We start from the raw sequence: 15,814 nt of genomic DNA, 5'->3' as shown, positions 1-15,814 counted from the left end.
CCTTAATGGCCACTTGGCTGATATTCAGCAGTAGTTAAAGCCACATAGTGTCTTGTTGTCTGGACACAACTTGCAGACACGTTAGTAATTCCATACATGGTATATGGTTGGTGTTCACCGCCCCCCTGCCAACTTTGGTAGAGAATACCAATTTGACTGAAAACTTCCAGATTGAACATGGCTTACATCTCCAACAGCTTCCTCCTCAGACTTAACTGACTTGCTTCAAAGGGGCTTCAGCCTCCCTTCCTCAGTGCCGTCACTCTTCATGCTCCATCTTCAGTTAGGTGCTGTCTCGCCTGTTTGCTTATTATTTTCGAAATAAAGACATGCCCGGCTGCCTTCTCTTTAATTTCACACAGCCCCAGAGTAAGAAACGGGGAGAAAATGAGGAAGGGGTGGGGTGGAGTTTCGCAGGCTTAGAGCAGGCGGATGGAAGAATTCACTGATGTGCCGGCTTACCTTCGCTTTAAAACTTTAATGAGATGCATTGAGGGATGGATGATGGGGTTTACACAGAGCGAGAGAGCCAGGCAGGGAGAGCCAGGCAGACAGAGTGCATGTGTACCTTTCATTGCTCAGCTGTGCAGAAAATCATTACTGATGGAGCACCATCTTCAAGGGACTTCCCTGCTGCTGCGGTGGGTGGAGAGGAATGGAAGAGATGTGCATCTGAAAATGAAGAGGGAGGCAACAGGGACACGGAGGAGGGGGGGTGAGAAAAAGAACCACGGGATTAAATAAGAGCTCAGAATGCTTATCGGTTTTAAAAAACGGTGCTAGAAGACAGGCTCAGGGGTCAGCGGTGTCAGTCAGCCTAATGGGGTCTCTCAGTCGATCAACATGCTAAGGTCCAGATGGAAATATAACTGCAACTATTGTAAAGATTGTGGAGAAATTTCAGCATCTCCATTTTTAAAGAATACTAAACTAGACCCGTATACTAAAAATAAATACGACACTTCCGTCGGTTATTAGCAGCTTCCCATCATCTTTGTCAAAATATGACCCACTCTTCCAGTCACCTGCACCATTTCTCTCTAAACAGATACACCTGTAAGTAGCACGTCTAAAAATAAATGTTTTAATTCTCTTTAGTTACGATGAGCCTTCTTAGGTTTGCACAGAATTAAAGGATCAGAACAACAAAGCACAAACTATCCATCCATCAATGACGGAAACCAAGAGACACTTTAAATCAGTCAGGGCTGGACTGCTTTTTGAAGCAGGTGAGATACTTGTTGGTGGAGAAGTCACTGGGACATCAGTCCAATCAGGGACAGGATAAAAGTGAAACAAAGGATTAGTGGAGATTGGAAAGAAGAATATTTGGGTGTTGGATTTGAGGGGCTGACAGTCTCCAGATGCAGAAAGCTGTCACAGACCAATGGATTGGTTTTAGTCCTCTGTTAGGCACAACGAGCTTAATTTACCCCACTTGGTGATGACGAACGGGAGCAACAAGCCACGGCCTTACTGATAGTTTATCAAGGTTTTTACCAGTGTTAGTAGTTCCAAACTAGATTTCACTGAACATGCGTCAGTGTTTGTATGTTTGTTTGCTTCAGAATAAATAAATCCCTTCTGAACTTGGTGGTCCAAATATTCTAAGATGCAAACCAAAGTAACATTATCCTCTGAACATCATGGTGTTCAAGATCCTTATATTAACATTAGCATTACCACTGTGCACAATAAAGCCTTTAAGTAGCACAACTGTAATCTCTTTTATAGCCACATGTGGCCACTTATGAAGAAAAGGATGATTTAGGCAGAACAATCACTCTGATGCAGATGTAATTCAGTCCACACTAACCTGGTCTGTGAGCTTCTGTTTTTCATGTATGTGAGCGATAATGGAACCCTTGCATATAATACAGATGGGCGTTAATGTTGGCGTTAATGGCTGCACGTTTCCTGCTTGCTTCTCAGCCCAAGTCTTCTCGTGTAGAGGTTCATTATTTTTCGTGCGCTTGCTGTAAACGGTGTGTGCAACGTCCCCAGCACGAACACAGATGAGATTTTAATGGAAATGCAGCAGCGAGGGTTCACGTGACCGCTTCTTGGATTCCTTTCACTCAGCAGGAGTTCCCCTGACACAGACACGTGGAGCACAGCCGCATTATGTTCATTCAGTACAAATGTGGCTGCGCCTTCCATTTCCAGCTTCTATAGGCGAAATGGAGAAAATTAAAATTGCACATGAACATGCACTGCTGTGCTCTTATTCTGGAGTCTTGGCTTTAATAAGGGAGATGTAAATTACTTGTAAAAATGTTGACACATTCATCTTCCCCTCTTCTCTGTTGATGTGGATTGAACTACAGAGGAAGCGGTTACATAACGCCGCATATGCCTTTGCATACTAGTTTCCAGGGACCTCTGTGGACTTGAAGGGAGCAGCAGGTTTACCTCAGAAGCCCCTTCATAAATACTGCCATAGCAAAGGTTGACAGCTCAGCCTATTCCTAGTTGTTGACTGAAAGCATTTCATATTTTTGGTGAAAAAAAAGAGAGAATTACCTACATAACCTGCTACTGCTGCCCCGACCAGCATTTTCATCTTTCTTTATATGAGCACAGTTATCTTTTTTCTTTGACCAAGTCCACAGTACCAGCCTGGCAAAGAGGCCAACTGTCCAGGACCCACAGGGTCCCTGAAAGTCGCAGATTCATTGCACATGCCTTAATCCTGTCCATCCATTTTCTTCTACTTATTTGGAGTCATGTCTCACAGTACCAGGCTAAGCAGGGTATTCCACATACTTTTCTCCATAGGGAAGTTTTTCAGTTCCCCCTGAGGGAGACTAGATGAGATTTATAATCCTTTCACTGAGTTCTCTCAGCCGAATATGCCCAACAAACCTCCAAAGGAAGGTGCCCAGACCATTCCTAGGTGTAACAGCTAATTTTGTGTCAGTGTCTGAATACATGATACACTTGTAACTTACTGTGTGACATGTATTTAACCCTCTGAAGTCTAAGTCATCAGAGTATAACTCTATCCCTAACTCTCAGCCAACGGTGTTGAACTCCAGGCCTTGAGGGCCGGTGTCCTGCAGGTTTTAGATCTCACCCTGGGTCAACACACCTGAATCAAATGATTAGCTCATTACCAGGCCTCTGGAGAACCTCAAGGCATGTTGAGGAGGTCCTCGAGGCCTGGAGTTCGACACCCCTGGTCTAAGTAATCAGAATATGTAATTTTTGGTTTTATGAAATTGTTCTCCCTCGTTTTGGAAACCACAGAACACAGAAAATAATCAATCTAACTGATACGCACCAAATGCTCTGTTTGGCCCTTTTTAAAAAGGTAGGTTGAGGGTAGGGGTATGGTCAGGATTGGGTAGGGGCTAATTGGGAGGTGAACGGTAACTTTATACCTGTGAAGGCTGGACCAGGCTGTGTTTACTGTTGTAAATGAGCAACTCTCTTAATGATAACTGTCCAAGATCAGTATTTATGAAGTTTTCTAGATTTGCCTAGATCTGATGTTTTGTTTGGCGTCAGTAAACGCCAGGTTTGTAACAGTCCTTTTGTTCAGACATGTAGAAATGGAGATTCTGTCTTTTGTATATATTTACAGTAGTTTTTATGTTGTTATTCTGTTGATGTTTATGCTGATTTCTTGGTTCGGGAGATTCTGGAAAGTTTCTATTTTTATTTTTTTTCCAGCTGGGTTTTGCTTAAGTAGTGATGAGTAACGCTATTATTTCCATTTTATAACTATTAGACTTTTTTTTTCTATTTTAATTTAGTTTTATACAGTTTTTCTTATATCCCATTATTTTTGCATCAGTTTCTTCAAACATGCGCAAGTCTGTCCACATAGCATTTGGTGACATCTGCTGATTACTATATATCCAGATGAGTTCATCTGAATGTCAGACGTGAAGCTGTGAGTCAGAAAACGTGCTGCTGCCACATTAAAATCACCATCGCTGCTGTTCCATTATTCACTGTTGGAGTCGTTCCAGGGTCTGTCTCCATGTGACATCATCGCTACAGTCTGTCTGCGCTGCTCCACTAAAAGGGAAACTTGTTAAAATTCACAATAGTGTGACTTTATGATAAAGTGTTACCAAATGGAGATTTGTAATATTAGAGGGAAGAACGTGAAGTTTTTTCTGAAGCCGAGGTCAGTGTGGCTGTATGCAGGAAACCTTTCTATTATAACAAGGCAGTTAAAACAAGCTAGTGGCCCTTTTAACACTGAACACACCGCCATTGAAACTCGAGGTAGATTTGCTGTTCTAGGACTGAAGTTGCTGAACATTCACAAAACCTCTCAGCAGATCTAATCTTGTGGAGTCGGGATTACAGTGGACATGAAGCACTGCATGTAGTATGCAGATGTAAGCTGTGAGCCACAGTGGTGCAGTGATTAGCATTATTGCTACACAGGCAGAAGATTCCTGGTTTGAGCCCCGGCAGGGCCCGCTCAGTGTCGAGTTCACATGCTCTCCTTGTGCCCGCGCGGGTTTTCTCTGGTGAATACAATAAAGTGCTACATAAATGTATGGTTAACCTCGAGGTCTAAAGCACTTTGAGTGGTCAACACTAGAAAGAAGTTATTCAAATGTGAGTGCATTACGTTAAGGCATGCATAATTCACACCCTGGTTTCCCACTTTTAGATGTCATAAGTTTCACACGTTCAGTGAAACTAAAACTATAAAATAAAATAATGGATCATCTAAGTTGTATTTGTCAGAGCAAGCAGCACTTGGAATCAATAACTCTGCAGAAAACAGGAACCCCAAACTGCAAAGCGTTGCTGAGGGAGGTTACTTTGCATTGCCCCAGGCCAGACGTAGCATAGTTTTTTGTTTATTTGTTTTATTTAATTTAAATTTTTGTCTGCAAGCCAATTTAGGGTCAGTTATTTCTTTCACAGAGGGTTTGCTCATTTCATTTCAGTGTTTATTAGTTTAATTATCAGTTGAACTATTAATCACCTAACCAGAATGATGTTTCAACATTTTAAACGGCAATATTTTAATTTGTAGTTGAGCTTTTAGATGACTGTAATACCCTTTCCTCTGCTTGCCTCTGTAGTTTAGGCAGTAGCATAAACATAAGCATTTCATTTGATATTTATACGTGCACGCTCAGCTCAGCTAACCTCAGGTGACCGACTCGTTTAAGTGCATTGCACGGAAGAGCGTTTCATTTCTGTGCCTTATCAGGCTCTTTGTGTGTTTAAAGTCGTTACCCATCTGTACTGTGAAGCGCCGTCTATCAGTTTTGCAGCATTTGACTGAATGAGAGGGAGTGTTGCACTTTACACTTCAGCCTCCATCCTGCCGCTTCTGTCAGCAGTCACATCATTTATAAAACCCCAGACACATATTTCCATTGGCAGCCAGGCTGTACATAGTCATGCTGTCACTCTGCCTCCACCATTGTTTGACTGATGGTACAGGATGTTTTAAGGTCACAATCACATCAACTGATTTGCTCCAGAATTACAAAACTAATATTTTCTGTTCTTCAGTGTTTTGAATCTTGAGGTATTTTTCTGATTGCTGAGTTTGACGATGAAACCGTACACTTGATGTGTTATTGACTTAGCGTTTTGTGAAGCGGTTTATTTTCACCAATGAAAGAGATCTGCGATCATTTTCTGTGGTATTTGAGGCCTTTTGGTGTTTCTGAGCTCGTCAGTGCAGCCCTCCTTTTAACAAACGTGTCTCATTGCTGTGTTTGTCACTCCTAAACTTTACCGCATGGCTCTGAAAGGTCTGTTGGTTGTTTCAGGCTAACAATGGCCTCCTGCTTTGGCAGCTCTCAAACCTAAATATTTCAGCTACCACAGCGACCAAACACTAACTCACCCCTCAACTATAGATCTGAACGTTCACATTAACTAATGAGAAAAGGAAACCGTTTGTTTGTTTTGAATTAAATCTGAAAGTCTAATATTTTTGAAGATTATCTTCCCAAAGCATCTTTACCTGATTGTACTATAATATTTAACAACATAACTCTGATATCAAAAATTAAAAACCAAACGAACAAGAAACAGGTGGAAGTAAACACAACAAAAATGGTCAATCAGGCGGTTCTAACAGAGAAACAGCAGCTGTGTTCAACTATTTCTTTCAGTTTTGACCCAGTCATAAAGCCCCAAACATCCCAGAGATTTCCCAAACTGCTCGTGCAAGATGCCAATTAATCAGTAAACATTGTGCCTCAGGACTCGGGCCAGAGATATTTGGATGAAGTATTAATGATCCAACTCACACAAAGCCTTGGTGACTGAAAAGGGGGTGAGTGGGAGATAAAAAGGAGCAGGAAACAAACTTTCAAGAGCCACAGTTCAAGCATATAATCGTTTTATGCTTCTGGTTACTCGCTACTAAATCTAGAAATCTCTACCTGCGTGTGAGGCATTTAGGGAACATCTGTAAATTGTACCTCCACAATGAAATTGCTGACCTTTGGTAAACGCTGGAGGGCAATAATTCATGTATGTGAGGGTTGCTGGTGTTTGTGTCAAAGCAACCGACCACTGCAGCGAGAGCTTCTCGCTTCGTGTGTTGTGTTTATTAGAAGCAATAAACATGGTTTCATTGAATGTGTGAAAGGGCGTCCTCTTTTAGAACATTAGTTTGTCTCTGCTAGCATTGACAACAACTATTTACTTTCATATGAAATGTTTAGTGTGTGTCTGCGGAAAATAATCCAGGTTACATTTTCCCAGGTCAGCACTGCTTTACTTCTTTTTTCCTCATTAGGGTGTCAGCATACATTTGAATGATAATACTAATGCTGGCTGCCATAATATGGTGTGCTTTGCTTTACTTTTGAATGCTTCCTTATTTCGGATATCAGGAAGATCTTTCTGATGCAACTCTCTCACTTACTGAAGCTGGGGACCAGCTTCCACTTCTATAGCTCCTGGTGGGGATCTTTGGTGTTAAGGCGAATGTGTTAACCACTACACTGTGAAGCCACTGGCTACCACAGTATGGCATGATGGAAATTCATGCATAATAATTTCATTCATGTCCTAGCAGGGTTACTGCATGAGCTCAAACCTAATCTAAGTTTGAGATCATGCAGTAACCCTTCAAGCACATGAATGATAAAGTTGCTGACTTGAAACGTGCAAGTTGGTTGAAGGAGTAATGAGCTGTGGAAGACAGCAGGAGTCATTCTCCTCGTCCCACTCCTCCTCCACCACCCGCCTACCCTCGGAGCAGCGTTGTAGTTTCTTCACACAAGCAGCGCTTCATTGTCCTCCTCAGAATCTAATATGTACATGCCCACTCCTACCCTCTCTGCTCCGTGCCCACACGCTCACTTATTCACCAACCCAATTAAAGTTTGGCTGCCTTGCTCTCTGTAAGTAATAATCCCCCAATTTCCTCTTCATCTCTGCCCTGCTGGCCTTCTGTACTTCAGTAAACTTACCTGCTTGTCTTCTTCAAGAGCATGTATTTCACCGGCTGCAGTTTAGGTGCAGTCCAAAGTTCAGCAGCCGCTTTGAAGAGTGGTGACAACAAAAAGGTTTGATCTGTATCTCGGAGCTTTTTTCAACTATGAATTGGTTTTGAATAAAGGTACAGAATCTTCTTCTACACATTTTAGTAGATTTTTTTCCCCTGAGACTTATTCACAAAGTTGGGTCTTCTGTATGTTAACTCATGTTGTTCTTTGTGATGAGCTGTTTAGCCAGTGAACACTGTGGTTTTGATGTGATATTTTGATGTGATGACTGAAAAACATTTTTAAATAACTATTATTGGATAGGTGGTCCTGAACCTCTGCACAGACATTCATTCTTTCGAAAGGACAAAATCATTTGTTCTTCTGACTTTGGTGATAAACGTTTGACATACAGTCCTGTGTGAAAGTCTTGAGTCACCCAAATTCTTTTGTATTTGACTTTTATTTTGTTTTAAGTTCTCCAGAATTTCTGAAGGGTCAATGTTATTCTTTGGACATTGGCTGCTATTTCACTCATTTTCTGTCCAGTCCTTGTGGTCGACTATTTTCAAAGGAAAGTTTTGGTGTGTTAAGCTACGTAACCCTGACCTATGAATCATTAAAGCTTCAAAAAGGCACTTAACTCTCGGGATGAACCAGTATTGTTTCTACACATGATGGAAAACTTGTGTCAAGTTTTCCATCATGAATCAGTTTTAAATTGAATGTTTGTTACTTGTAGGGTGTTACAGAAACACATAAATTTGTCCTCATGTCTTTAATTGAAACTATGAAAAATGAACTGTGTCTGAAAGGAAAAAACCCCACTAGAAATCTGACACCAGACCTGAGAGAAGCATTTGGACCATCAGTTGATCCATCTATTGTTCACTGAAAACTGGCTGTCAACTAGTCATTAAAGTAGTCAGTGAGATATGTCAAATTACAGAAGGTGGGACTAGTGTCAATCCCAGCTGTCAAAGGGCAGCACATGGAGACAGACAACCATTTACGCCTACTGCCAGTTTAGCATTTCCAGTTAACCAAACGTGCATACCTGCCTTTGGACTGTGGGAGAGAACCCACCCAGACACTGGGAGAAGATACAAACCCAACAGAGAGTGGCTCTGGTACCGTGCTTTACACATTACAATAACCCAGGGGTCGGCAACCCTGGGCACGTGTGCCGCAGCTGGCAGGCGAAGGGTTAACTGATGGCACGAATTAACTGATTCACTGATGCAGTGAATTAATTTGTGAAGGTGCATTAAAAAATAAATGGCCAGGCCAGCGTTGCACATGACGGTATCTTAGCTATCAACCCCAACTACCAGATTCAACTTGTAATTGGCTAAAAATACCGTAGCTTATCGGTGAGATGGATGTTGTTAGCTGTCAGTTTTTTCAAGCGATGTTGAAATTTCCACATCCCAACACTTCAAATGCTTCAGGAGCTGTCCGCTCCGCACAGCATCAGCACCGCAGGAGTACTCGGATACATCCGTACTCGAGACAGAATTCACAATGTGTTTTCAGGACTTTCAGGTGTATGGACCAATGTTTTCTTTTCTGATCAAACCAGAAAGCTTTATTGAGCAGCTGGATTTGTCTCGCATTAACTGGCTGAGTTAATGCGACATCGAAATGCAGTTGATTGAACTGAAAAGCTCGACTCTGGGGGGGTCAAAGTTGGCAGAACTACGAACGCAGCTGGAATCCACAGCTGTGCGTGTTCATGGAGCTTCATGGACATCACTACCTGACAAGTTTAACTGTCTTCAGAACATTGCAGAGGCCTTATTGACAGTATTTGGCTCGACATGTCTGTGTGAGCAGATTTTCTCTCACATGAGTCCTCAGGTAGCCTCTGAATGCTGGACACTCGGAGACCTGTGTCTAGCTGATAACTATTCGCTGATAACTATTCGCTGATAGCTGCCAACATCTGCGAACAAATATAATCCTATAAAGTGGTTCTATATAGTGTGTAACTGTTAATATAGAGCGTTATTAAATTTATTGCTAATGCAATCATATGGCACACTGACTTCTGAGGAAATTTTAGATGGCACTCATCATCAGAAAGGTTGCCGACCCCTGCAATAACCTGTGAATCGTAATGAGTTGCGAGCTGGTGGACCAGTTACATTGTTCATGTTCTGGTTTTCTGATGGCTGCCAAATGGCAAGTCTTTCTTCCAGAGGACTCCAGTCACTGCTAGTCACCTAATGGCCAGGATGTCAGTGTGTCATCTTGTGGTCACAATGATTCCAACACAGATAACAGCTATAGTCCTTATTCTGGTACAAACTGGTGGTTCACTCTAAGCAGAGCCTGCAGCAGGTGGAGAACTTGTTCACTTGCTGCAACCGTTTGACTGACTGAGGCTGCAGAAGACAAAAAGGTTTACCATCGCTAGCTACAGTCCATGAAAGTGGAGTTGGGCTTGCGACCAATCTTTTATTTATTTGTCAAAAAAGAAGAAGATCTAAATTAATGGGAAACACTTCAGCTTTGATATTAATCCTTTGCCAACAGTATGTGAGGAATGTGCTGTGCGAGTACCCTTCTTGGTTAATGACATCGCACATTTTGAGTCCCCTGCTTGCTGATTGATATTCGTTTTTCCTGATGGTTTGTGTCTTTTAACAGCGTTATATTGAACTTCTATCCATTATTATTGTTGACTTTTAATTCCTTAATGTCTCGTTACTAAACAGTAAACATGTTCTGTGCTGCATTCATAGTTTTGAGCAAATGTAAACACAGGAGAGGGAAACGGTTTGAAACTGAGCTTCATGTGCTGCAATGTTAAGCACTGGCAGAATTACTTTCTTTTGATCGCAGTGGGTGCCCAGAATGTCAGTCTGTTTTTGATCATTTACAATCACAACCAAATAGAGCAAGAATGTGGATCAGACTTATTATAGATACTGACATCATCAAATGCCACCAAGTTCTCTCTTCCTCCCCTCCCATCTTCTTCTCTTTCCCATGCAATCTCCCCTCTACCCCATCTCCCATCCATCACCCTGCACAGAGTGGAAACGCACACTCCCTGATGCAACCTCCTGCTATATCTGTGCTCCTGCTATATCTGTGCTCTGTTTACTTTGGTCTGTCTGTTTTTGCCTGAAATTCATTTTTACTTAATCATCTCTCTTACGTCCGGGGATTCACAGATTCCCTTTTGCAACCAGTGCAGACAAAAACAAACAAAATATTTAATCTGCGGCTTAAATGAAATTCAATAGTAGGTGTGAGCAGGGCGATCTTAAAATGTATTATACGGAGGAAAACAAATATACCTGTGCTCACCATAAACAGCAAAGCTTTTATGTACATATCATGAGTCCAAAAGACTTTCTAGAACAAGCTTTCCTGGTTACATTCTTACACTTGTTTTTTCATGGATGTCAGTGACACTTAGGATCTTTGCTGTTCTTTAAAGAAGCAGGAAGTCACAGTGCCGCCATGTGGGATCTCATTATTCTCCAGCAGCAGGAAAAAACCTTCGAATTCAAGTGCCAAAACTTCCATCATAGTCGGGATACAATTTCATAATGTATGCACGACTTCTGTCAATTTTCACTTTCAAGCATGTGGCTTGGCTTCAAACATTGGTGGAGAAAAACAGAATCAATAGCTGATCACAGGTGGATCGACATGCTGAATGGGAGCTGTGTAAAAAGCAACAAGTAGCATGTAATCTGTTTTTACCTGGTAACATTTTTCCTGTAAGTAGGAATAAATCAATTCTTCTTTTTCTTGAACAGACTGAATTTATCAGCTTGTGTGGTTCTAACAGACGGAGCTGTTTCACATTTTCACGTCATTTTTAACTCGATGAACTGATGCATCACTTTCTTTTTTCCACATTATTGGCTTTCAGCATGGATTGCATCATTTTGTGTCACATTCTCCTAAAAGCCTTCTTTTATTTACAAAGTTGGATTAACCATGAAGTGATCAATTAGGGTCGTTTATAGTCATACAGAAAATTTTTTTTGTATGACTGACTTTTCTTCTTTGTTAATAATTCAGTTGGAGATTTGTTCCTGTGCTTAGAATCATTGTCCTGTTGCATGACTCAGTTTTGCCTAAGCTTTGGGTGTTGGATAAAGCCACACACAGGAACTACTTTGGTATGCTCTGGTATACAGAGGCGTTTATGATCTGTGCCTGCAAAAGAAGCTCAAATCATCACTCCTCCATTGCTGTACTGTAGCTGCCAGTTGAGGTGCTTTTGGTGATATTTCGCCAGCGTGGTGCCGTCCTGCATTATGGTTAATCATCTGTCAGAAGGACATTCACAGGGCCGTAAGGACCTTGACCTTACTGGTCAGAGCAGAGTAAGGGCTGCCGCTACTGTCCACCAGTAGGACAAGAGACTCCGTGGAGAACAGCTGATTTTTTGTTTGTTATTTATTTATCACAAAGTGCGCCAAATTTTTTCTTCCAAATATTTTATCCTACCACTGTTAGCTCTTTTTGCACGAGGTGCATGTCTACACAGACTCGCCACTTGTCCTTGTCTTTATTAGTATCTCTTTTTATTGAAAACGTGAGTTATGGATTAGAACAATTAATAAACTAGTCGTCACCTGGAAATCTTTGTGTGTGAGGGAACCCAATGATTTTCTGGCTGTGATGTGAATCTCCTTCCTGCTTTAACATTCCTGCAGCTGATGTTTGTGTGACTGACGTGTGCTTGTGTGCACACACCTGCGCTCTTCCAGGTGTGTGATGACTCACAGTCATCGCCGAGCATCTGTGAAGACTCCGAGCATCTTCCTGCTGTGACTTACAGCTGGCTCGACCTCTCGGAGCTAACTGCGCACAGTAAACAACCCCCGCCCCCCTGACAGGCATTTCAGAAATACGATGTGTATCCCGCCGCCTTCCCCCCTCCCCTTTGACTGTAACTCAGCCAAAATACACTTATCAGTGCTCAGTGGTTGTAATCTTTGAAGGGCTCGTTTTTCATTTGAGTGTTTATCCGCTGATTGTTTCCCTCATTGGTCATAAAATTTGTGCTGTAGAGGCCAAACGCTTTTATTGCATTGTCTCGTCTGTGAGCCCCTCTTGTTTTCATTACAGCCCTGATCACTAACCTTTCCCTGTGTTTTTTCCCCCCAGGTTTTGTATGCAGAAGAGTGCCAAGTTGGTGCCAGGGGTGACGTTAGACCTCATTGAGAAGTAAGTGGCACTCCACAGCCATCCTTTGACTGTCTCCCTCTTTACAGGAGGGCTCAGTCTAAAGAGATCATTATCCTGTTTTCCTCGTGTCACTCTCTCCTGTCTGTCTTCCCGTCTGTCTCTTTGCTCTCGTCGCCGTCATTGTCAGCCCTCTCTGTTGTTTTCCATCCTGCAGGTATAATTCCCAGCCTTTGTTTCCTCCTCACAGTTGAAGCAGCAGCAGTTTGGCAGATTTAAAGCTGTGCATTTCTTGCATAAACCTGCGGGTGCTAAACGGCGGAGTGTGGAACATCTCTTGCTCGTAGGCACATACACTGAGATTGATATTAACATTCAATATGGATGTCATATCCAGAGTTTTAGTAGTTTCACAGAACCATCAGCGTGGCTCCTTTTTCAAACCTTAGGTGCGGGGGTAGGGTAAAGTGACACCGATAAACTAAGTTGAGTGAGACTTGGTTTTTGAAGCCGTAAGTAACTTAAAAACGGGCTGTTAAATCTCAGCAGAAAACAGTACATCTCATTGGAAAGCACCTTGAGGTGCTGAAGTTGAAGACTGTGTCAGCAGTCTCTTAATGACATGTCACACTCTGTTTGCTTAAGGTGAGTAATCACTTGTCTTCACCTACTCAGATTATGATTTCTGCCTGTCACTGACAGCCTGTGAGTGCACATCCACACATTACTTCCACATCTCTATTATCTACTGGACTTTAATTAGTTTTTGGATGAGGGTGTACACGGAGAAACTGTGAGCTCGTGTGCTCATTCTTGTCCTGTGTGTCTTTATATTCTTTTTCCTTTGCTCTGGGTGTGTTTTGGTGCTTTGTACACAGCAGCAGTCCCACAGTGACGCAGTTTTCCTTTCCTGTCCAAAACATCATTTTGTTCTTTGGAGAGGATATTTCTAATCCCTCAACTGTGTCAGTGGCTTTCATAGTAGTTTGGTTTCTCAGATTGTAGGGTTTATCCACCTTAAAGGTGATCTAGTCTGCTTTTCCTTTATTATCTTACCTTTAATAGTAGCTGGATAGTAGGAACAGTAGGTCAGAGGTTCGAATCCCAGCAAGGGTATGTCCCAGGCTAGGCCCCCATGCTACCCAAGCCTACCTCAGTTTTGGGAACAATGGAGATACTGCTCAGAACCCTCAAACTCTCAGGTCTCTGGTAGAAGACCCAAGCTTGACCCAGTAAATCCAATGAGCCTAAGCCTCAAGACTCGGACTGCTCTAAATGCTCCGATTTCAGGAAGCTTTTTCCACTCATGGTGTATGATGTCGATGAGAGTAGATTTACTGCCATGGTCCTCGCAGGCACACAGGTCTGACTGCACCATGTGATGGTTAAATCGTTTGTTTGCAAGCGGCAGCTAATCAGAAGAAAGTTTGCAGAATAGTGAGGGTGGCCTTAAGGGGAGGGGCTAATTGTTGATGCTTCGGCCTGCTCCAGAGAAGACCAAAGGTATGACATAGAAAGACTTTCTCAGGTTGCTTTTTTAATCTTTGATTATTAGTTTTTCTTCCCTTTGTGGTGAACTCTGATGTAGCTTCCTTTGCAGCTCAGGCTCACTCCAGCTTCGATCGTACACATAGCTATAACTACCTACATCAGGTTACCTGCTGTTGATTTTTGGATCACTGCATGCAAAAACATCTGCCTAGATTGTGAAATCCCCAAACAAATGGGCACAAATGTCCTGGGACGAATCTCTCTTTAAGTTGCGTTCATGGAAAGTCAACACTTTCCACTAATGTGGAAATATATGCCGGACGCATGATCTTGGTTTGTAGCTCCGCTTTGTTTTGCTGCCCATCACAAAGTTAAAGGTGTCATTTGCAGGTTTTTATCGTCCTCTGGAAATATCCTGTCGCTTCTGCAGCAGAGGTGTGAATACAACATATTCACATATTCACTTGTAAGCTTTTAATTTGAAAAATCTGAAGAACAAGTTTGCTGATAAAACTGAGCACATATGGAAAAATAAGAGAGATGATAAAAATGCATTTCTCCTGATGCAAAAACCACACAAGTTTTCTATGTAGAGCTAAATCTTTCATGTTTCTTGTCATTAACCTGCTGCCCAGGATTATAATTAGGATTGTTTGTTCCTTTTTTCAGTTGTACTCACTCTGCTTAAAGTTTCTTTCCTCCAGCTGTTACATTTCATAGATGATAAATTATGTGACTCATCACTCACTGTTTATTTCTGCTCTGTTCATACTTAATATCTCAGAAACTACGTGTAGAAGAAGTATTTCACCTGTTGTGGGCCCAGAGGAGGTGCAGCTGTGTTATTTGTTGGGGAATTTACAGGTTCACTATTGACTTGCTTCCCGAGTTTCTGCGAGATTAGTGGGGATTAGTCATAATTCTAACAAGTCTTCTCTCCACGATTTATTTGACATGGTTCTTATTATCTTGACTATAAATCTTTTTGCTTGTTTGTACTTTCTGTCTGATCTTTTCATTTGTACACGCCATTTTTTCCCCCACTACTCTCTCGTGGATGAGTGTTACAACAGAAATGCCAGAGTACAAAACAGCCACAGCTCCTGCGGCACGACTCCCATGGCACGATGGTAAAACCACTAGAGCAATGAAGAACATCTTTGATGAAATAACCTCTTCTTCCATTTCTGTTTCCTTTCTCCCCACTTTCCACCTTCTCAACCACACCAACATTAGTCACTGGGTTTGACAGTATCCATTCATGCTCTAGCTCTCACATCCTGTTTGTCTTTCATCACTTGTCTCACCAGAATTATTCTGCAGGAAAGTAGAAAAAGTAATATATGACCTGAATGCTGTAAGGAGAATTTTAGCACCCAGAAACGTCACACTAGTCTGCGTCAGAGATGGCGGTAGGGAAAGCATTTCCCCTCTCGTCTCATTCTGCCGTTAGGCCGCGAGTAAAACACTGAACAGAAACATCAAAGACGTGACAGGTTAACAATGGTGTGAGAGTCTTTCTGCTAAATCAAAATGAAATTCAAAGTAGTTTCTGTCAAAGACAAAGGCACAATCTTAAAGAATGGACTATGTTGTAGCTTTGATTCCTGTAATGGTCTCTTAGTATGTACAGCTACGGCAAGCAGAGAGAACAAAAAACCTTCAAAGAGACAAATCCAGGCTGTAGGGTGAACCCGTCACACACATGCCTTCTCTGCTTGACCCTTCATGCT

General features: G+C 42.0%; 1 protein-coding gene across 4 annotated transcripts in view; it reads left to right on the top strand.

Annotated features, from left to right (window-relative positions):
- rptor (regulatory associated protein of MTOR, complex 1) overlaps positions 1-15,814 on the top strand; it is a 185,665-nt gene that overhangs the window by 85,905 nt on the left and 83,946 nt on the right. For all 4 annotated transcript variants that reach the window (XM_005737332.2, XM_005737331.2, XM_013911928.1 and 1 more), the window contains exon 8: positions 12,573-12,632. In XM_005737332.2, coding sequence (XP_005737389.1) covers positions 12,573-12,632 — 60 coding nt within the window. The remainder of the gene's footprint in view (positions 1-12,572; positions 12,633-15,814) is intronic.

This window comes from Pundamilia nyererei, unplaced genomic scaffold, assembly GCF_000239375.1.
Source record: "Pundamilia nyererei isolate P.nyererei 1_Seehausen unplaced genomic scaffold, PunNye1.0 scaffold00075, whole genome shotgun sequence".
NCBI lineage: Eukaryota > Metazoa > Chordata > Actinopteri > Cichliformes > Cichlidae > Pundamilia > Pundamilia nyererei.
This window is presented reverse-complemented; position numbering and strand designations above follow the sequence as displayed.